The 24,314-nt window shown below is 33.3% G+C and overlaps 1 protein-coding gene across 1 annotated transcript in view; it reads right to left on the reverse strand.

The window, feature by feature from the left end:
- Positions 1 to 22,422, reverse strand: part of LOC149563958 (Protein kinase superfamily protein) — a 140,413-nt gene extending 117,991 nt beyond the window's left edge. The window contains exon 1 of the mRNA XM_089827063.1: positions 21,954 to 22,422. Coding sequence (XP_089683189.1) covers positions 21,954 to 22,280 — 327 coding nt within the window. The 5' untranslated portion in view covers positions 22,281 to 22,422. The remainder of the gene's footprint in view (positions 1 to 21,953) is intronic.
- Positions 22,423 to 24,314: the final 1,892 nt, after the last annotated feature.

The following is a 24,314-nucleotide window of genomic DNA, read 5'->3' on the forward strand; positions in this document are numbered from 1 at the left end:
ACTAGATTCAAAGTTTTTGGTGTTCTTGAGTCCATTGTTATGGAGACTTCTCCCTGAAAAATATGATCCTGATATATAATTCATTGCTAACTTTATATTTGTAACGACAACGATATCAGATTTTCTTCCCTGATTCTTTCTCGATTGAGTCTTTGAATCAGGTTTTTAATAAAATGATAGTTCCTTATAGGAGAAAAGTTTAATTGAATTATTATAATGTTTTAATAGTTCTCTCATTGTGATTATTGTTAGTAAATGGAAATAACAGATGCAGTTGTTAAATATTGATTTGTATCATATTGAAAATCCATCCCCTTGTATTGATATCAATCATGAAAGAACAAAGGATTGTTTTATTAAACATTAGTCATAACATTGTATGAAGAAATCAAAATGAATTGTGGAAAGATTTACTTGAGTTCACTAATCAAATTCTATGTTTGAAATGATGGACTTCCCTATAGTTGCACCTTAATTTTAAATATAATGTTTAAATGTTAGACTAATATGTTTATAACCATATTAGATCTATTGCATTCTACCTTATAAATCACCCCAACCCATAAGGAAATAGAAATATACCATATAAATAGACCTAGGTTGATACATTAACTACAAAACCCATTTTATTAAAAAGGCTCTCACAAAAATATTTTCCAAAAGAAAAAAGTAGAAAATAAAAGCACCTACAAGATGTTGTCTTTTGTATGGGAAAATATTTAATTTTCAAAAGTATATGACAGTTCATATTTTGAAGTTTGTTATTATATTTATAAAATCCTAAACAAGAATATATCTATGTTATTAAACATTTAAATTTAACACCTATAATATTCTACCCTCTCCCCCCTCACCTAACAAACTTTACAACATAACTCTCCATGTTTAAATCAATCAAAAAAAAAAAGCAAACTTTCCCCTTGCATGCGTTCCAAGATGATGACATCACCCCACATCTTCTAACATTCCCACTTGAGTTTGGATGTAGCTATTGGGCAGCAAAGCAAGTCAAACACATAAAAGAAAAAAAAACTATAAAATGAAAATAAAAATTCACACTTACCTTTTTACCTCTCATCCTCCCTTGCTTTATTCAACATGGGATATTTTGTTCAAAACAAGTGAGGGGGGAAAGGCTGCTGCCTTGGGCAGCAAAATAAGGCCTTGGGCAGCGTGGGAATTCCTTGGGTAATGGGAGGATAGGGGTAGGTGTTAGATGTTGAGAGGTCGTTAGTAGTTAGGTTTAAACTAGTATGTTAGTTGATAGATTAGTAAATAATTTAGAGTTATATTTGTACTAATAAAGTTAGCATTTAGTCCCCTTTTTTTTAATATTATTATTTTAGAATTAATATTAATGTTAGTATTATGTTAATAAGGATTAGTATAGGAGTAATAAAGGTAATTTTATTTTGAAAAAGAGTTTTACTAAGTTTTGGATTAGGATAATTAAGAGTTATTATTTGGAGATTAGATGTTGGATTAGGAGAATTGATAGGACATTGTAATTGTAGATTTACATTTGAATACATATCATATGTAATTAATTGTTTTAACGTGCATGAGTTATTAATCTTTCGATGTAATATTAAAGTTGAAGTAGAGAGAAGTTTATTCGGAAGTGGTCTAATGTTTCATTATATGAGTAAAGGTATAATCAAATTTATCATAGAGTATTGATTTAATTATTATATTATTTGAACTAAATTCTTAATTAAATATAATTCTTAATGTTATTAATGTTTTGGTTATTAGGTGCTACCGAGTTAGTATTAATATAACGATCTAAGTGTTATAAGTCATAGTTAACTAGATAACTTGTCTAGATGATTGGGGTTATGTTTTAAAATGATGTGAATGTTGTAAATAAATCAAATGACGAATAATAATGATTTAACTATTTAAATTAAAGTATAATTATAAACAAGATCAAGTACTTAGGGGATAGACCAACTTATGATATGATGCAAACTGGTTCACCAAGGAAATTGAACGGACACACCAAATGAATATGAAATAACTCGATAACCTAAAAGAACCTACGAAACTTTGTGAAATTAATAATGTGACTTACGGAAGGGTCAATTTAAGGTTGACTTAGTCAACATTTAGGGTTTAGTCAACCCGAACTCGGTGTTCTTATAACACCTTGATTTGAGTGTTTTGAACCTATACAGTATGGTTGGAATGTCAACTCTGCATTTTATTGAGAATAAACAAAACTCACTTTTAATCCTTTGTTGACAAATAACCTATTTAGTGTAGTTTGTGATAACATAGTGGATTAATTAACATTTTAAAAAAACTCCTTGTGTTTTTGCCCCGATATTTTGGGCATGACAGGTGGAGAATGAGCTTACATGTAAGTGTGGATGACGGATGAGATGAAATGCATAATGATACGGGAAGTGAAATGACATGTATTTTGCTCATGGAGGGTAAGTGCATATGGAAAGATGGAAATGCAATGTGATTTGAAGTGAAGTGAACTTTATAGATGTCTTTGTGGAAAGGTGAAGTCAAGGTACATGAGAAAACATGCACATGACATTTTTTACTTTTAAAAAGTGACTTTTGGTCAAAAACAGGTTTCAGAGATGCAATTACATGAAAGAATTTTCATATAATCGTGTCATGCGATTGGATGCGGAAATTGAGATGAGTGAAAATGGAAGTGTAAAATGAAATTACATTCATGTGCAGATGATGAATGAGATGAAATACATGTAATCACATTTGACGAATGAGATGAAAAGTGTTGTGACATGAAAGATGACAATGGAATGTGATGATGCTTTTGCATGAAATGGAAGGTGGAGTGAAATGAAACTTGACCAAGTTCTTGAGAAAGAACTTGCAACTTCTCCAAAATAGAGAGATACCAAAAGCAAACGCACAAAACACAAAATTTCAAAAGAAAAATGTGCCTTTGGCAAATGACTCAAACATGTCAACAAACAAAGCACTTCAATATGCAATTTCGAATTTGGAGTTTGGAAAAAACCAAAAACATGAAAATAAACCATTTCATCATTTTCAAAGGAAACATACACTTTCCATGGCAACAAAATCAACAAGTGTAAAACATCAAGCTAAAACATGCATAAAATCAGCAAGATAAGTACAAAATTATTAGCAAGAAGGAAAATGTCCACTTACATGATGATTATGTGCCACAAATGAAGGAAAGCTCCAATATTGAAAAATTCTCTAATAAACTTAAATCTTTTCAAATTTTGCTAGAGGAATCCGCAAGAGGCAGCAAATGAGGCGTTTCTAATGCACAATGCCAAAAACGTGCCCTAAGAATGCTCCCAACTTCAACATTTTTGGCAAATAAATGTCCTTGGGACGTTTTTGGATAAAAACATGTCTCATATTTGCATGTTACAAGTCGTTTTTCACTTCCAAATGCAAAAATGTGATCCTTGGTGTATTGCAAACAAATGAAAATGCAAAAACACCTCTTTTCCTTGCCAAAACGTGATTTAAATCACTCTAAAATGAACATTTTTGGAGAAAAACGTGACTGAAAATCATAATAATGAAATCGTTTTTAGCATAAAAACAATCATCTATAGCATGGGAATGCCAAAGGATGCAAAAATGCCTCTTCTCCTTGAGATTTTTGAATCATTCCATGATCAAATCCAAGCATTGGAGTGAAAACGGGTTCTTGAAGCGCACACACATGAAGTTTCTTCAAAAATAAGTTTTGGAGGACCAAATACATGTGTTCCAATGCAAAACACAACTTTTGGAGGTGTATGCGTATATTAAAAACATGTAATGAAGAAAAACGCACCTTTTGAAGGCCATTACATGTTTTAAAAACATGTAATGGGCTCTTCCAATGCAAAAACGCACTTTTTGGTGCATAAGCATGTTTTAAAAATGTGTTTTTTGCCCAAAAAGGGGTTTGGAAAGTGAAAATGCATGTCTTTTGTGCAAAAACTCATCTTTTTGGTGTAAAGACATATTTAAGTTGCATATGCAACTCAAGGCAAAAGCTCACCTTTTTGGTGCATATGTATATAACACATATAACTCATCTTTTTGATGTCATTGCACATTTTAAGTGAATTTACATGCAATGGCATCAAAAGGGTCCATTTTCTAAGTGATTTTACACTTTAAGTTGAGTTTTACATGTAATGGCATGAAAAAGGTCCACTTTCAAGTGATTTTTACATGTAATGACATGAAAAAGTGTTAAAGCATGTAGCTTCGATCTAACAAAACTATGATCAGCATACATATTTATATATGTACAACAATATGATGCACATACTATTGTATATATATGCATACGTATCATTGTTGTATGTGAATCCATACATAGTTGGACCGACGATCATATATACATTTTATGAGATCATTTAAGGCATGATAGAAACTTATTTCTGATTCCTTCGATTTTAGATCACTATCGATCTATATTTTATATCGGGTTGCGGTCATTATGATTAGTAATACATTGTTAGACTTGTGTTAAGTCTGTAAACATATTGAGCATGATTAGTTACACCGCACTGGTGTGATTGTGAATGTCCATGTCTCCATTCGAAGACATGACCATTCACCATCACAACCTTGTGTGATATGTACACTTGATCTACCCAAGTAAACAAGGATAGAAATCAATTAATGCAAGAACATCAAAGGATCAAAGGACATATCAAGTTCAAGAATATAATATTATCTTTGTTATTTCTGTACTAACTTCTACAGATTCTGGAGCGAATCTATCCTTTGTCAACAATGATCATTCTGTAATAACCCTTGGTTTTCCTCTACAAGTCTTAGACAGCCAATGCACAAATTCCTCTTTTTTCTTTGTTTTATTTTAAACTATATCCTTAAGGAATTCTTTTAGATTATATACTAACACAAATGGGAATACTATTACCATAACACAACTCCAAATTTATTAAAATTTATTGTAAAGGAAAGACAAGTTTCTATGAGCAAACTTATTATCCAAATTACAATGCTTAACAAGAACTTGTTTGTTGTATATGTTTGCAGGTGCCTCCCCATTAGCAAGAATGTATTCAACGTGGCTCCAATACTCAATGGCTGCCACCTCCAATTCCAAACGCAGCTATAGACTTCATGCCCAATACCTAACGTGGTGAATTCTGGTCCCAAATACAAACGACAACAGTAATCAAGGACGTATGATATCAATGTGGCTTCACGGGTTACCCACATTATTGTAGAAGGTTTACTTGGCACTTTGCTAGCTACTCAATGTCACAAACCACTTGCACTACTTATGCAATGTCCAATTTGAAACCCAATACCACATGTATTTCTAGAATGACACTTTCAGCTGTCAATATAACCAATTCTATCTCTCCTCAATTGCCAACAATAGCAATTAATTAACCTCCTAAATGTTTGTCTCCTTAGCCACAGTGAACACAATAGAAGAATCTTAGTATGGTACAGTAAGGAAAATATCTAGCTAATATCAAATCCACTATACTTCAACAGTGGAATGAAAAACACGTCTCAAATGCAGTGATAAGCAGTAGAGAAGTTTGGCAATCTTAGCTATACCTCAGCAGCTAAATTGCAAATGCAAATCTTAGAATTTCCAACCCTCATACATCAGCAAGGGCATACAGTTCAAAACCAAAGAAAAAGCCACAGAGGCACAAAAATCAAATAAATAATCAAGCGTGCTTTTCTCAATGAAATGAGCTCTTATTTATAAAAATCGTTGGCCAGAGTTTCCCTAAAACTCTACACTAGAAACTTTCCAACTCGTCTTTTAAGATATATCTTTCAAAGTCATTATTATAATAATAAAAACATTACTCTAATAATGCAACTCAATGATTAATAAATAAATAAGAACTCATGCAATTTATTACTTTATTAATTGCAAGTGACGACCAACTGCTGAAGCCACCCATTGCAGTGCTAAAAATAGCAATTGTTGATAATAGACTTACTAAAAAATAGTAAGTCCACAACTAAGACCCCGAAAACACCTTGTCAGCTTACGAGGGTCACTATGATGAGCTAACTCCATCCACTGTGTTGACTTGCCAAAATCGGGGACATTACACATTCCTATAATAAAATTGTGCATCAGCAAGCCACGAATTTGAAATCTGGTAAAGAACTTTACAAAAAGGTCCACTTTTAAGTGATTTTACACATTCAAGTGATAATTATAAGCACATGTCAATTTGATTTTGATAAAATATTACTTAAGTGGGACATAAACTATATTTACACATTTATATTTACATTATCATATTAACAATATAATGTGTAAATAAAATTTAAAAAGTAATATTTACTAGAGCATTTGATTTAAATGTCAAAAATTAAATTGAGCTATATAGTTAATATAGTCACTTAAGTGAAAAATCAAAAAGCAAATCAACTTAAAAATATAATATAAAGTGCACTATAGTTACTTTAAGTGAAAATTTAATTGATAAAGTAACTTAAAAACATAACATAAAGTGAATTTAAGTTATATTTTTCAAAAAGTGAATGTCAAATTAAAAATATAACATGATATTTTTAATTCATTCAATTGCATCAAAAAGGTCCACTTTTTGGGCACTAAAATGGCCATATCTTTTGACTGACAACTCCAATTAAGCCCCAAGTTAGATCAAATCGAAGGGGAAACCGAAAGTAATGAATTGAGGAAAACCAAAGGACTAAAAACCAAGAAACACACACTAAAAAAGAAAGAAAGGACGTTAAAGGCCTCAAAAATCAAGCATAGGCTCGACAAACAGAAAAACGAAAAAGACTTGACGAAAGTCTTTAGTAAAAGGATTCATTATATTAATTGGAGTTGATTAGTTTATCAATACCAACCAATTAAATAATGAACTAAACTCAGAGAAATGCAAAACTAAGTTGAAAAAGTTCTGAACTATTACCTACATTTTGTGGTGACAAAATGCAAGACAACAGATGATTGGGACGCAATGATGACCAACTAACGCTGTCAAATAAATGGTTATGTATTTGATAGGGATCAACTAGTTAGGTGTATGCATCCATAAATTTCCATGCTCATGTAATTAATATAATGTTTGCGCCAAAAGAGTTACTAGTGGAAGTGAAAATAAGGCAATATGATTCAGGTAAATATTGTTGGAAGTAACCCTCTTAGCTATTTTGCGGAACAAGCATAAGAAGAGAAGAGAAGATCGACAACTCCTTACTTGTGATTTCCCTCCTGACTTGATACTATCAAGAGAGCCAACTTTTATTATCAAGTTTTTTGATTCAATATTTTTATGTCTGCAATTGTTATGATGAACAAATGCTATGAATTTAAGACAATAAAATAGTGTTGGGCATTATTAATCAGTGAATGATAGTTAAATTGAACATATCAGGCCACACAAGCTTTTGCACTAAGAACTATATATATGATTGGGGGTATCTATGTGTCTATTGGCACTCATGGCAACAAATAAATTGATGTTAGTGAAATTTGGGAATTTGGAGGTTCGTTGATTCAGAAAACCCATTAAATATTTGGTGAATAAGAAAAAGAACAAAAAGAAATTTCAATTGACTTTTGAGGATCCTAATCATATTTATTTAAAGGGAGTAGACCATGTCAAGATGGATTCCCCAATGATCAATGGATTTTAGCAATCAAAGGATTATGATTCAGGAGATGAAGTTTCATGTGCGGACTAAACTGTCTTAACTCAAATGCCTAAATTGTACGTGGATACTTGGAATACTATTCATTCAAAGTACATTATTGTTAAAGATCTGGCAACCAACATTTTCTCCAAGCCTTTAGCCAAAGTGAAGTTTGCTATATTTGATGTAATGCAAAGTTGTTCAACAATTTAAGAGTGGGAATTTTACATCATGGGGGGGGGGGGGCGGGGCGGGCATAATAACCAATGTTTCATTCCTATTGTTTAACAAATGCGTATATGGAGGTATTTTTTATTTTGATGTGCAAGGATATTCCTCAAGGGATCTTTGTGGGTAATAACATCTAGGACTATGAAATAAAATCTAAACAAACCACTCTTCCATTAATAGGGAGTATGACACTTCTTTAAAGGCAACATAGGAGCGTAGAAGATTGATATTTAGAGGGAGTCTAAAAATACATGTGTATGACTGCATGATTTTGATAGGCCTACCCCTATGTACATCATGAGGAAGTAACAATTTGCCACTAGAAAGTCGAAAGATTGATATCAAATTCAGAGGGAGATTGACAGTTTATCATAGGCATCCTTGGACAAAGAGAGCCTCTAAGGGAGTAGCTAGAGGATCTGACTTCCAAGGATCTTTCTTCAAAGGGAGAATTTCGAGGTGCAATTCCTTGCTAATGAGTTCTCTATGAAAGAAAAGTTTGAAGTGAAATTATTTGTAATACATTCTTCTCTATAAGAGAGAAGTTAAGGTGAAAGACCTTGTTCCACCTTCTAATGTGATTAATGGTGGATATTAAGTGAGTTACTACATAGTTTTGTTGGAAAACGTCATGAAAGGTGACGATCTTTCATTGATGTGTTTGTGAGGTTGCTATTGTAAGGTGGCGATCTTAACAATGGCTTGACCTGTTATAACCAAGGACTACATTAAGTTGTTGTCTTGGAGTGTTGGAGATGATGATAACAAACATATCATGATAGACTATATTAAGTTGTTGTCCCAAAGTGTCAAAGATCATGATACTATTCATGATAGAGGTCATGACTATTATCTGATAGACTACATTTAATTGTTGTCCTGAAGTGTATCGGAGATTAGATAACAAACCTATCATGATAGACTACATTAAATTGTTGTCCTCGAATGTGTCAAAAATCATGATACTGAAATTGTTGTTCTTGAGCTCTTGATCTATTATCATAACAGACTACAATAACTTGTTGTCCCAAAATGTGTTGGAGATCATGATAAGTAACGTATCACGATGAACTACATTAAGTTGATGTCCCAAAATGTGTCGGAGATCATTATACCTATAATGTAGGAGTCTACTTTGTTGTCCCTGAAATCAATTTTGTTATTTGATAGACTACACTCAATTTTTGTCCTAGAATGTGTCGGGAATCACATAACTTATATCCTTCTAATACATGTTTTAGTGTGATATTCTTGTTGATAGGTATCTAGATGTTGATACTAGTGCTCATGTCACATGAATGAGTGTAATGAATATCATATGATTGATATTTCATGTTAAATCATGCTTCAAATGATATGGAAAGATAACATCTAAGTTGATGGATATATGTTAACATTCTTTCCAAGAATATCATATTGAGATGATATCTCTCTATATGCTTGAAACTATAATGTGTTCTATAATAATCCTCCCAAGCTAAGAGGGAGTGTTAATGTTGTAGCTTCAAACGGATTGAATTAATCTAAAGATAATCCTTCTATGATTATTAGTTAATCACTAGTTAGACAAACTCACATGTATCTAATTATATAGATATATTATATATTATCTTTATATATTATAAGTATAATATAATATAAATATTATAGAGATATGATTATGCATTGTGTTAAGATTGTCTAATGGTTATTAAGTTAAGTTCAATTTACCATAGAGACATGTCTCTTCATTAGACATGTCTCCTCTACACATATTTATTTAACATTCAATCTACATGTGGAACACACACAAAGTAGTAGCGTTATTACATTTATAGAAAACGATCTTACAAACTTAACAAGGTTGTATGGCCAGTAGTTTTCCAATGTATTTTTTCAGGAAAAAGTGTGAATTTTGAGATCTACATTTTGAATCACACTCAATGATTTGTCATCAAGAACCAAAATGTCTAACTAAATTGAATTAAACATATTTTTCTTCCTGATAATGAATATTGAGTGTGATTCAAAACATCAATCTTAAAATTCATAAACACGATTTTCCTGAAAACATAAATTGCAATCTATGGGCTATGGAAAGTTAATACCCACAATAGTTTCCTTCACAAAACCAAACAATGTTTATGCAATTTAGAATGCATGCTTGACTAAAATATAGGTGAATAAAACAAATAGAAATGGAATATTATGATATTTTAATGAACTCATCCAATTACACCATTGTTTGCAAACTTTGCAATTTGTTCAGTACTCACAAGTTTTTCCAAATGGCCGGTACTCACAATGATTAATCATAGGAGTTTCAATACTGAGCTTTTCAAAGTTATACAAAATACTTAATGAGTTTGACTATTTTACTCATCTCTCCAAAAAAACACATAAAACATGAATAAAGATGAAAAAAATTTAACCTTATTCCTACTTGGGCATGTTACACTTCAAAAAATTTGGTTTTGGGGGTTTATAAGCATTATTTTTCCTTTTCAAAAATTATATAAATGACGTGCACGATGAAGGTCTCTATGATTTTGAACCAAGCTCTACCCCTCAACCCTATTGGGGATGCTTCCCCCGCCAAACTTGTGAACGTTTAGCCTAGAAATTATGATAACAGTGATAAAGAAAAATAGGCACCAAAAGACACTAGACCTTTATCCTAGGAAAACCCTTCAACTTTGAAGGGAAAAACCTAGCCACACCAAAAAAATCTCACTTGTATTGATAATAAAATGTTCAAGTACAATGCTTTCCACTTAGTACAATATATATAAAGAATTAAGAGACTCCATCTCCCAACAGAAGGTCTCTTTAATTTCTAAAAACAAGTTTTTTGATATTTTCAAATGCATGACACGACACATGTCTCTTCATATTATATTATCTCAATAAATATCTTGAATATCTTCTCCAACTATAAACACGATATATAAGCATTATCTCATTTTCAACATATAGCAAAATCAGAGATAAAGATCTAATTTTGTATGGTAAGCACACAGCTGCAAACAAAGATGTCAATGATAAATTCACATAAAACATGTTATCCTAGCATAATAAAATTCACCATAGTTTCTTTATAAGAACATAAAATTAAAGTCATGGAGTTATACACATGACTTCCACTATGCCTACTTGCAGAGGGCAGTCCACCATACCTGCTTGCAAAGGGTGGAATGAGGGCTTTCACCTCAGACTTCTCCTAGATAAGAATGCATTTCCACCATGCCTTACTCACAAAGGGTGGCCCACTATACCTTCTCGCAAAGGGTGGAACGAGGACTTTCACCTCAGACTTCTCCCAGAGAAGAATTCATTTCCACCATGCCTACTTGCAGAAGGTGGTCCACCATACCTATTCATAGGGAGTGGAACGAGGGCTTTGGCTTCTCCCAGAGAAGAATGCATTAACAACATATATAAGAATGACTGAGATTCTCTCTCAACAAAGACTCCCTCTCAGCAGGGACAGCTTTTATAAGATAGCTGATTCCAATTGTTACACTGCCACATTAGACATCTCCCTCTATCACATAGCCTCCCTCTGAAGCTCAAAATATTGTTTTCTATATCATCAATTCAGTCTCATACTACAAGCAATTGTTCCTATTTTTCATCATCTCATTACTTCTTGATGCATCCTGCAACTAAGAAGGGTCAATGGTAAAGTCAACCTATCATGAAGAGTAATATCATAAACTATTCAAAAATATTTATCTCTTTGAAGTCTAATCTTCCTTGAGAATGATCTCGGCCCACCAAAAGATGGTTCCCTTATTTAGCTATTAAAAATTAATATCACAGTACTTGCTTATGACTGGAGTCTTCAACACTTCCAATCAATAAATCTCATAGACTCTCTGATTAAAACAGACTGATTTACAAATGCTATGATTCTCAGATTTAGCACAATAATCTTGCTCAGAACAATTCCAAAATTGAAACACAACAAAATATATGACTCAGCACTTCTACCTAGTGCAATAATATACAGAGCTCACAAACTTACGTGAATACAAAGACAGAAAAATTAATGCCACTGATAAATATGTGAGAGAAGAACCCTGACCTATAGGAAGCTCTTATAACATATGAATCAACCCCTTAAAGGACAGAAGAAACATATCTGATAATGAAACCAGATTGCCTACTAGAACAAGAGCTGAAAACAGGAAGAAAATAAATAAGACTATGGTTCGAGAATGATAGAAAGAATTAGCAACAAAAATAGAATAAATGCTCTACACGGCACATAGTTCTGATAAACAAACATATATTATCCTACAAGAATGATCCCGATAATAAATCATGAAAGCAACAGGACTAAATAGAATATATACTTTAAGCTCAGGCAAAGACTCCATATTTTTTAATATATCGTTGCTTGAGAATGATCGCACATGCATACACAATAAAAGAACTCCCATCCATCGACTAATTTACATCATACAACAGGGGCCATGATGAAATGAATGTCAATCAGCCAAAGCCTCCGACCAAATCCCCGTTCCCGCTAAATCATTGCTCAAATTGAATTCAGACAGAAATCACTGATGATCATCACAAATTCAATGTAAATTATGTCTCCCATTATAAATTTTCGTCCTTCAAAAACACATTGAACTATTTTGATACAGACATATATCATATATCAAAGATATAATGCCACAGACTAAGAAAAAAAACTCGCTCAAAATAGAATGCAGGAGAAGAATCTGCATCCATACGGGACCAGCAGAAATAAAGATTGATGACAAAATAATCAGAAGAGTGAGGAAAGACTCTTTGTTTTCCTTCACAATACACAGTGGTGTTACATGTCTCGCCTTATGAATAAATCACATGAAGACAGATTGCACATATTAAAATGTTTGCCAATATATAGCTTACGGAGCCACCAAATCCAAGATGCCAAGTCATCATTTTCAAATAAGAATAAGATGAAGAAAGATACCTTGCAGCTAAGCTGGAATAACAAAACTCATCACACTCTGAGCAAAGAAATACACTAACAGCAGCCAAAAGTAAGTTGCAGGACAAAATACTGAAGAAGTCTATGAAGGTAATCCACAAGACGTAGCAAAGAAAAAAGAAGATAGAAGAAGACATCGAATAATAACAAGAATTCACTGAGAGTAAGATCTCTTAAATGCTGCTATCAAAATAGCTCTGATACTATGTTAATGTTTAGCCCAGAAATATGATAACAAAAATAAAGAAAACTAGGCACAAAAAAGCCACTAGACCTTTATCCTGGTAAAACCCTTCAACATTGAAGGGAAAAACCCAGCCACACTAGGAAAAATATCACTTTTATTGATAATAAAATGTCCAAGTACAATGCTTTCCACTGTATACAATATTTATAAAGAATTAAGAGACTTCATCTCATAACGAAATGTCTCTTCAATGTCTAAAAACAAGTCTTCATATTTCCAAACGTGTGCCTCTTCACATGATACATAACTCATGTCTCTTCGTATTATATTATCTTAAATAAATATCTTGAATATCTTTTCCAGCTGTAAACACATATAGGTATATTTTCTCATCTTCAGCATATAGCAAAATCAGAGATAAAGATCTCTATCGCAACTACAATCTTCAACACTCGTTTGGCACATTTTGTAGCCATGTAATATCCCCATTCTGAAATAAGAGTTAATAATAATAAATAATAATAACAAAATTTTAAAAACAAACAATAATACAATTAAATATAACTAAATAAATAATACAATATAATTACAATTTTGTTAGGTTTCTAAGAGACAAAAATGCAAGTGAATTGATAATCAACATTAAATTGATTTTAGTATACTACACATCATGGACAGCCATTATGTGAGAATTGTTTAAGGTATAAATCAGACAAAGATATAGGTGACTACCAAGTGTTATGATAACAGCAGTTGAGATCTAGCAATTATGTCCATGTCACTAATCATGAGGAGGTGATAGAAAATTGTCTATATCATAACCAATGAAGAATAACAATTGCATTATCACAATCTATGCTAAGAGTTAATGATTAGGATTTAAGAGACATGTAAGCAATGATTCATCAACAATGGTATTAATCAAAGGCTCGATACCAGTCCGAAGTTAAGTAGAATCTATTGATTCCTAGTAAGCTGTCAAGAGTCTGCATCAGTATCAGTGTTAGAGAATTAAAGACTTGACCAAAACCAGCGTTGTCTGTATAAAGAATAATCGATTAGAAATAGGAATAGTTTGGAGTAACTACAAAACAGAAAATGAGACATGTCAGAGACCCATCAATGAGCATATTGTCGATCTATGGAGAATCAATAAGGAATGGTGGTTAATCAGATAGAAAAAGAAATAGTGAGTCAGTACTAAATATGAAAATTAACCAATATGCCATGAAGCTGTTATCGATTGGCACAGGGTATATCTCTTGCCATGTGACTTATCACTCCCATGGGTAATATTATATAAGGACATTACCAAATCAGCAATGGAGGGATGAAGGGAGATGATTGACGCTCAGCAGCCAATGGGACATCTCTATTCTCCATTTTGTATAATTATCTGGGATCGCTGGCAATCTACAGAAGCAGGTTGACCATTACAGCAAGTAATGTAAGTTTGTATGTTATTTCATTCTTGGCTAGTATTTTTGCAAATATATCCTGTAGAACAATAAACAAATATAAGCATTGAGGTATTATTTTTAGATATACATAACAACAATCTGGGAATCAGATCTACACTGACTTAACAGTAATTTCATATAACCATAATCAGAAAACCGATGTAAATTATAAGGGAAATCATTAATGCTCAATTCTGAACTTAGTGGTAATGCTTAGACCATGTATCAAAGAGTCCGGTTCTTAGTCTTTCTCTAATACTTAGGTCCAAATCGGAGTAGTCTAGCTCAAGTTATAGGGGAAAAAGTGGGGTTTTTCAGGTCAGATGCATATTTTTATTAAAAACCTCATAAAAGTGGGCTTTTTATTGGCAATTGCACGATATAAAATTATATTTAATATCTAAACAGAATTTTGCGATCCATTTTAAAATCTCAACTCATTCTGAGTTGATTTAACCATAGTTTTTTATGTTTTATGAAAATAGTCTATTTCAAGACTATTTTTCATGTTACTTTATTATAAACTATAGTTAGATGTTAGATTTAATTACATAAGACAACTTAAATGCTTAAAAGTGGGGTTTTTATTACTCATTGCATATATCAACATGCAAATTACTATGTGAAAACCTACTTCCAATAAAATATAAGTCCCAACATTGATTTAAAAGGACTTTTTCAATGAAATAACACATTTTAATGTGTTAAGTGGGTTTTTAATATGCATTTAATGTAACTGACAAAATCTAACCCATTTACATATGTTTTTGCATGTATAAGTTTATTTTACATATATTAATGCATTTAAATGGGGGTGTTTCTAACCCATTGCATATACATCTTTTAAAATTACCACATAATGGACTTTTTAAATCAAATAGCATGTTTTTATAACATGTAAATGCATGTCTAAAGTGAGTTTTCACTTAACTTAGACATAAGTGATGATTTTGGACCCAATCGCATGTGTATGTGATAAAAGTAAACCTGTTTCCACAAAACTTAATCAAAAGTGGTGTTTTTGGGACTCATGTGTTTGAAAATATGTTTTTGAGCCTTATAAGTGAGCCAAGGCAAAATGGCAAATTTTAACCCATTTGCATATCATCCCAACATGTAAATGGCTCTTAAAAACACATTTTTAATGAATTAAATCCTCAATTGAGGCAAAGTGGTGATTTTGGGCTCAATTACATGTATTTCCAACATGTAAATGTCTCCCAAAAGTGTGTTTTGCACTAAGTTACTAATCAAAAACTCATAGTGGTGATTTTTTTCAGCCATTGCATATGTTTTTAAAACATGTAAATGCAACTAAAAAGTGTTTTACTTCATAATATGAGCCTTTTTAATCAAACACCTTAAACTGGTGATTTTTAGTCCTAAAACACATTGTTTTGGCTCTCACAACTCATTTTTTGGGGCATTTTTCTCCAAAAACTCATTTCTTAGTCATTTTTGATGATCTATAGGTCATTTTTGCCTAAAATCACCCAAAGAACACATTGGGCTACTCACAGAGGGAGATTTTTGAGTGTTTTCTTCATTTATCAGCCAATCTAAGGCACGCTTTTGCTCAAAAATGCCCTAGTTTTGAGCAATTTGCACCATTAACAAGTAGTGTTTGGATCAAGGTAAGTTTGAAAGCATTTCCTATCCTTTCTAGCTTGCATTCAAGTCTCTTAAATCACCTGATATGCTTTGAATGCCATTTTCCAAATTCTTTGCATGTTGCACATTGCTTGGTCAAAACAGTTGCTAAAATGCAAGGTTGCATGGGTACGTGGGTACGGGAACAGGAACGGGTACGGGAGCGGGTACGGGTACGCATATTTTTCAAAATAGGGGACGGGGGTACGTGTGTAAGCCTAATTTTTTCTATATAATTAATATTTTATAAAAAATATAAAAATCAAAATATCTGTCATGAGTCATGACATTGAGCATTCAAAACAAGAAATTTGAAAATATAAGCCATAAGTCAAATATATATATATATATGCTATTGCTGAATGTTTAAAGTATTTTTCATAATTGGGGATGGAGGTACTTGGGTATGTCAAACTTAAAAATTACACTTTTATATTTATAAAAAATCTGATTTTATGAGTCATGACGATGGTTTTTCAAAACAAGAACAGTGATAAAGTTTGCAAATGTAATGTACTGTTTTCAGTTTCAGATTTGCTATATGTTTGAAATAATAATACATGATAAATGCTTAGATGCATAACAAAGAAGGCAGACTTTAAACATGAACAAGAAGATCCTAAACCATATGACAATGACATATTGCAAATGATAAACTTTTAACTTGAATAGTGATAAAGTTTATTGTTAATGAGTATCAAAGTTTCAAACTGATTTGGTATTGAATTAAGTTTGATAAACAACAAGCTAATACAAAAACAAAAAACCAAAAAGAAAAATCAGAATCTTAATCAAGGTCCTTAGCTATGATGCTCTCCACCGAGTACCCGGTACGTGGGATACGTGTACCCGGTACTTGGGTACGTGGGTACGAGTACCAGGGGTGTGGGTACGAGTACCCATGCAACCTTGCTAAAATGATAAAGCTTTTTGCTGTAACTTCCTACACTTGGCAAGCTACGGATTTTGACTCATCTCTTGCAAGGATTGAATCCAGATTTGAAGTCTATTTAACACTTCATCTTGCAATCTTTCTAGATCCAAGAAATCTCTTCAATTGCATTTTCAGATTTGTCACAAGTGTTTAAAACAACTTCTCTTGCCTCTTGATAAAAGGGTATGATTCCTTGTTATTCTTCCTTAAGGCATTTTGGTCTTGTTGTTTTTCTTATTGCAAGCTTTTCAATTTACATTTTCAGATTTGCATGATTTTGTATATACGTTGTCTCTTCTTTTTCTTCTATCTTCTTCTTCAAGTTGCATATGCAAGGTCCCATTTACTTGTATATGAAGTCAGGGATAAAATCTCGTTCTAATATGGAAGGGAATCCCTCTTTTTACCTCATTAGAATGCAAGTGCAAGTGCAAGTCCCACCAATATGCATTCCGTGAACCTCCATATGGCTGCCCTATGGTTGAAAAAGAATTCCCCACATGCTTGTCGGTTACAGAGCATGACTTATGCCTATTAAAGCATGCTATGTTTCCATTTCATTACACTTCACTCCTCATTTGCACATTTTAAAGCTCTTTGTCCGCAAATGCAATCCACTTCAAAAAAAAACGTTTTTGGCTATTCTAGCCTTTTTTTAGTGAACCTAAGCTTGACCCATTTGCTCATTCCTTGTCCCTAACCATTCCATTTTCTTGCCCTATACATACCTTGCTCGAATTTGTGTTTTGACACACCCAAGTTTTTAATGGACCCTTCATATGATGATGTTCATACACTATGGAATTTTCATGTGACGATTGTGCAGGCACACCATTCAACAATGTCAACAGAAAATACACCAGCGAAAGGGAAAAAGACTATTGCTGGATTGAATGACATTCTCAAGTCACTCAATCATCAACTCCAATTGCTGGACAGAATCTTGGTGCCTGGAACAACATGATAGACATTGATTTAGATGTCTTGTGTGAGTACGGAGTCATCACATTTGTTGAAATGTACCATAATTACTACAAGGACTTGTAAAAGATGCAAAGGCAGCAGTAGCCAGGATAACTAACCAAGAAAGCATGATCAGAGAGGCATTTAGAGGTTTATCATACGAAATCATCACTGAAGATAATGAACTCAAGAATCAAGAAGATGTTCTCACTGAGTTCGTAGAGACCATCCGCTTACAACTTGAAGTGGATGACTTCAACATCGGTGTGTTGGATACATTTGCAAGCTGGAAGTATTCATTGAAGAATCTACAAAATCAAATGGAGATTTGTAACAAAGAAATATTTGGAGCAGCATGCATACTTAAGGAAGGTTACAATGATCTCACAACACACCGGTGAACTACATGTTGCAATGTACACAAGTCGCTGCGAAAGTCTGGAGAGTTGGCTAATACCATGTGAATACTTCAAATCAGGTTTTCATATGCTTTAAGTAGAATAGCAGTAGGAGGATTACATGTCAAAGAGCAATTATGTTGTAAGTACAAGTAACATGTCCCTGTACAATCAGCTCATGTAGTCAAGTTGCAACTGCATTAGCCATGCAACTTTGAATAAGTCAAATTAGTTAGTTAGAGAATAAGTCAAGATGGTTGAGGATTTTCCCTTTCCCTCCACCTTTCTCTCTCCTATTTTCCTATATAAAAGAGAGAGCTCATTGTAAGTAATCATCTTTTAGCAAGGCAAGAAAAATCGGCCAATTTATGTGTGTACTCTAAGACTATGTGCTTGGAAGTAAATCTAAATTGCTATCAATAAAAGAGGCAACTTGTTTTCAAGGTGTTATGTGATGACATTTTCTCGATATTGATTGTGAGTTTTGGAGCTTTGATCAAGAGGGATTTGAATTTAATCATCCAAACTTTGGGCTGCCTATTGCATTCAAAGTCAATTTGAACTTTTGAAAACTCTGTGCTACAGGAGGGCAAATTGTAATAGATAGTAGTGGCTGTAATCACTTAGAGTTGAAGACTTTTGGCTTCAATTGTAAGTGTTGTTATTGAATTTGAGGGTATCGATTCAGAGACTTTGTGCCTTGTTGGTTATTCTGCTTGAATCTTCATTCGAGACAAGTGCAGGAGACTTCAGGTTCCTGTTTTTGTTTCACAAAATATAAAAAGTAAACTGCTGCCCCTGGTGTTGTTCTTATGTCAATTGCGAGGTCACCGATATTATCGTAGCAATAAAGCACTTTTTGTTAAGTTGGAAAGTTAGAGTTGTAGGCAAATCATTCCTGAAAAAAGAGGAATTGATCAAGAGAACCATCAGTTTTGTATTTTTAGTTAAGTTCCTATTGAAGCCACCTACGGTAAGAAGGGAACTTCCCCAATTGCTGAGAGGAGAGAGAAATCTCGTGAAATGTTGCCTAAAGTCACAATTTTGTAAGTCGTAGTTAGTGACGTACAAAATTTTCAGCCAACAAAGCTATATTTTGCATAAAAGAAAAAGTTGAGCTGCTCAGTTTTTTGCCAAATCAGAAATTTTTGTTTTGTCAAGTACTCGGTGAGTCAAGTAGCAAACTATGAGCTACACATATCTCAATTCTAAGGCTGCCAATTTCTGAATAAGCTAATTTAAGCAGTTTGTGATTAGACTGAAAACAAAAATTCTCTCCCAGATCAAATTACATCTTTTTTGTTAGTTAGCAGCCTTGACCATCAAGATAAGGGCCTAATCAAAGATCGATTCCCAGTGGTGAGACGGCTTTAAGAATCTTTTTGTTATACATATTAAGTTTACAATTGAATTTCCTTTTGAGAACTACTAATAATTATCTCCACAAGAAACATATTAAGGTTTGGGTGACGAATACCGGCATCCTCCTAGCCTATCGGCACCCTAAAAATTGAATTATCAAAAAGGGAAAATCACTGCATACTTGGTTAACACAACTGTTGGTGTCAATGTACAAATTCTGCCTACTTTCTTGTGCTCTGCTTGGGAAGTATGTTGGCAATTAGGATAAGTGCTAGTCAATGTGGTCATTGTTGGCTGGGATTACTATTTTAGCTTGATTCTGTTTAAGTGGGCTGACATCATGCAGGTCAGTCAGGCAATCTTAGATTAATTAATAGTTCGAAAATTGAAATGATCAACTAGGAGAGAAAAGATAGTGGCTGTAAACAAATGCAACTGGGATTGACCTGATGATGTCATCAACAAGAGATTGTCAAAGTAGATACAATGATGATAAAAATAATGGTAATTATGCAGTTACTACCTTGTTGTGAAGTGAAGACCTGGTCCAGACTCACTCACCTCCCATTTTCATAGATATTGAACTCTCAAAGGGTCTAACTTCTCTATCAAGAGTCAAGGTTCTACAAGATGATAGTTTAAAGATCCATTCAATCATTCAATATATATATATTCTTTGATTTCCAAAAGAAAATCATATGCTCTAGGAGACCCTTGATGACTTTCCCTTGCAGTTCATCATTCTACAATACCTTAATTTCATTATTCTTGACCTACGATTTTGGTATTATCAAGATTGAAAATCTATGCATTAGAAGCTCTCTTTGTCCTTAGCTCGTGACTGTACTTCCATGCCCTCCACACAGACAGTTTATAGTTGTGTATTTTGACACAAGAAACATCAGTATCTGGTCTCTGGGAAAAAACAGCTCATTGATGTTGTACATGTTCTCCAATGACCTTTTATCATACTATCTCCCAAGGGAACCCCAACCTTGAACATTCACCCTCATCCCCAAGTATCTTATGTGAGTTTGTTATCTTTATGATATTCTAAATAAGCATAGTGTTAAGTGTCCCCTTATGCTTCCTTTTATAATATCCTAGTTTTGTAACGAGAGCTGCTACATACTAGCGAAGCACTTGATTGTAAATGCCTCCAAGCTGAGCTGAGCTACACATGGTGAGAGGATTCAAACTATTTCTTCAGCATATGGAAAGGTTGTGAAACACAAAAAGAGACCTTTCTTCTCTAGTATACCACCTACCACCTAATATGAACTGGATCATTCACATCAATGTAATCCACTTTGTTTTATGGCTTCAGATGCATTGATATTTTGTGTGTCCGATGAAGAAGCTCACAACATGTTGCATCCACACCTTGGAACGAAGAAAAGTGATTACTCAGAGAGTGTGGAGGAACATGTGAAAAGAAAAGTTGGAAGGTTCTGGGATGATCCGGGGCCTCAAAGGTTTACCACCAAGTAGCAGAAGTAATGAATTCATCCCATAAAATAGTGCCAACTAAACATTTTTTTCACCATCGAATTCGTCCACAAAAAACATATTAGGAGCTAGGTGACATGAATATTGACTTATTGGGGAGACATTAAGATGACTTGAACCTATGAGACAATGATGTTTAACCCAACTGCTTACAATTGAACAAGAGGTCTCGGATATCATCAATTTTCAAGTCCATCGTCTTAGATAAATGAGAGACAATTGAAAAACAGCTCTCGGCTATCATCACTTCACATGTTCATTGTCGTAGATAATAGGCAGTTTGACATTTGCAACGCGTTTCCTTAAATTGCTTAAGTAAACACCAAAATATAAGCCCATAAAGTTTCTAGATTTTTTCATATACGTGAAGCCAACAAATAATTTAAAAATCCCCTGCTTTGAAGCCCCCAAAATCATGCCAATTTCCATATACAGAAAAGCCTTGTTCCCCAAATTGACATTTGCCATGGCCTCCAGTGAAATAATCAGTTGACTAAAAATGCAATTACAAAGAAAAACAATCCTTAATTGTTATTCTCGCTGAACATTTTGCAAAATCTAGGGTTTATAACCAAGCTATTACAATTTCAGAATCAAGAAGCATTCAGTTCAAAACAAAATCAACATCCACAGAAAAAGGAAAACTTACCTTAAGAGGCTGGTTCATATACTTGTCATTTAATTTAGAAGGATCGTAGACCGTGGCATCAGCAGCTCTGGCCAAAGCCCTCGCTTCCGCTTCTGCATCACCATTTCTCCCAGTGGTAGGTGGAGCCTTCAAACTCCTCTCTAAACTCCTCACTATATTTTCACTGTTGTTGTTGTTGTTGTTAACGTTGCCTTGTGTCAATTCCCCTGGCCTTGGCTCGGCCAGAGTAGCTCTGACATTGAGTCTAAATTTAGCAGAGGCATATAATCTACCATTGTCGGGCTTCCAGCTGGTGCAATTGAAGAGTGGCAGAGTGGCCAAGGCCATTGGGCTCCCACTTTTACGTTAAATTTAGAATGACGATGAAAAGAAGAGAAAATATGCCCATTGCATACTCGTCCTCTTCTCCTAAGGAAAAAGGCTGATTTCATCGGATTATTTTGCGGTTTGGATAATCTAGTCATATGGTATAGCAAGCTGGTTCACGTGGCAAGTTTATGTGGCTCCTGGCCACGTCTACAGAAGGGGAATCACTTGTATAAAACACTGATTTAGTTTTGGATAGATTTGATTTTTCCATGCACTCTCCATCAAATGGGACTTTATCATCTTCATGCATTTTAAAGGATTCAAAATTCGCTTTTATCGACGTGTGGATAATTTCAGTTTTGTTTTTTCTTAGTTGGAAGTTGCTCTACAGCCCCTATTATTTCTCGACTATCAAACAAAAATACGAGTATCTCATTGAATATTTCAATTGGAAGTACAAGATAGAGGTGTCAATGTCATCTTAAGTATAATATAGATTTTATGTTTTGAGAGTACTATAGAGTTTACATTTAGTATATATTTTTAATATTTTCAATTGAAAGGCTTATTAGAATCATTTTAAATACAAAGTTAATTTCATTCTTTTAATTCATCATTGATGCATATATATTTTTCCATTTTCTTAATCCAATAAAAAGAAATGCTTTTAATTAAAAGTCAAGAAGAGATATATTGATTTCATTAAAATCATTTAAGGTACAATATTCAATTTTTTCCATAATGAAGGGTACTCTCTTTAATACCACAAACACATATTAGAAATAGAGAAATATCAATTATTTTTCAAGAATAGAAAATGGGTTTCTTATTATCTCTAAATATATAGAATTAAAAAATTTAGAAATACAATATGTGAACCTACATGAGCATCTTCCTTATAATATTTTTGAAAAAAAAAAAAGATGTGAATTATCACCTCAAACCGTCCTAGACAATCTATGGGTCTTTCTTATATGGGCAATATTTCATTGTCCAGGTAGGTTCTAAACACTTAACCTTAACTCTTAAGACCGACAAACCCTGAAATTACATATAGAGAGCTCAAAACAGTTACTAATTTTATTTCGGGATTTTCAAGTAGTTCAACTCTAAAGACCATAACTTGCAAATTGTTGAGTTGATTGGCTATTATGGCCCTATTTTGGAATCGTTAGCACATGTTCAACAATGTTTAACCTACACAAGATCCAATACGTTGAGTTTCAACCCGCATCCAGACCCTTGTTGGCCTTAAAACCTAAAGTCAAACTTTTTCTATCAAAAATTCATACCAAAACTATGTGATAACTTCACAAACACTCATGATGTGGCAATGAATCTCAACTAGCAGACTGATATATCTTGTTGGAATATAAGAGGAGTAACTAAGAGGGGAGGGGTGAATTAGTTACTACTAAAATAAATCCTAGATCCCTTAGATGTCAATACAAAAATACAATCTGAAAATTGAATACTGTTGATGATCGGTAAGCACACATAAAATGTTGTAACCCAATAATTACTGATTATGTAAATCTTTAAATGTTATCTGTGATTAACTAATAAGAGAAAATAGCATGAACACATTTGACACCGGAATTTAACGTAGAAACCCAATTTGGGAAAAACCACCAATTGCAACTAGTTACTATTTTCACTCTTGTGAAGTGAGCCTTGTTAGGAGCCAACCCTGTTAAAGGTTACAAAACACACTATTAGGTGTGACCCTATTAAAGGATTTAATCACCTTGTTAGGAGTGGCCTTATCAGAGGTCTTAAGCCAATTCAATAGAATTGACACCTTGTCAAAGGATTTGCAAATAGTTGTTAAGTCAACTCTGTTAAGAGATTTAGATCACTACTACAATGGTTAGAGAGTAACAATGAGATGACCTAATTTGAATACAATTGAATTTCTGATTACAAATCTCTATTATGTCTTGTACTTCATCCTTCTTGATCAGTTATAGCTTTTCTGCTCCACAAAGATATTATGTTTATCCTTCAAATTCACTTCCTCTTCATCATAAAATCTTCAATATATTCATCACA

Source organism: Cupressus sempervirens, chromosome 4 (assembly GCF_028749045.1).
Source record: "Cupressus sempervirens isolate cs-2001-9-10 chromosome 4, ASM2874904v1, whole genome shotgun sequence".
NCBI classification, from domain to species: Eukaryota; Viridiplantae; Streptophyta; class Pinopsida; order Cupressales; family Cupressaceae; genus Cupressus; species Cupressus sempervirens.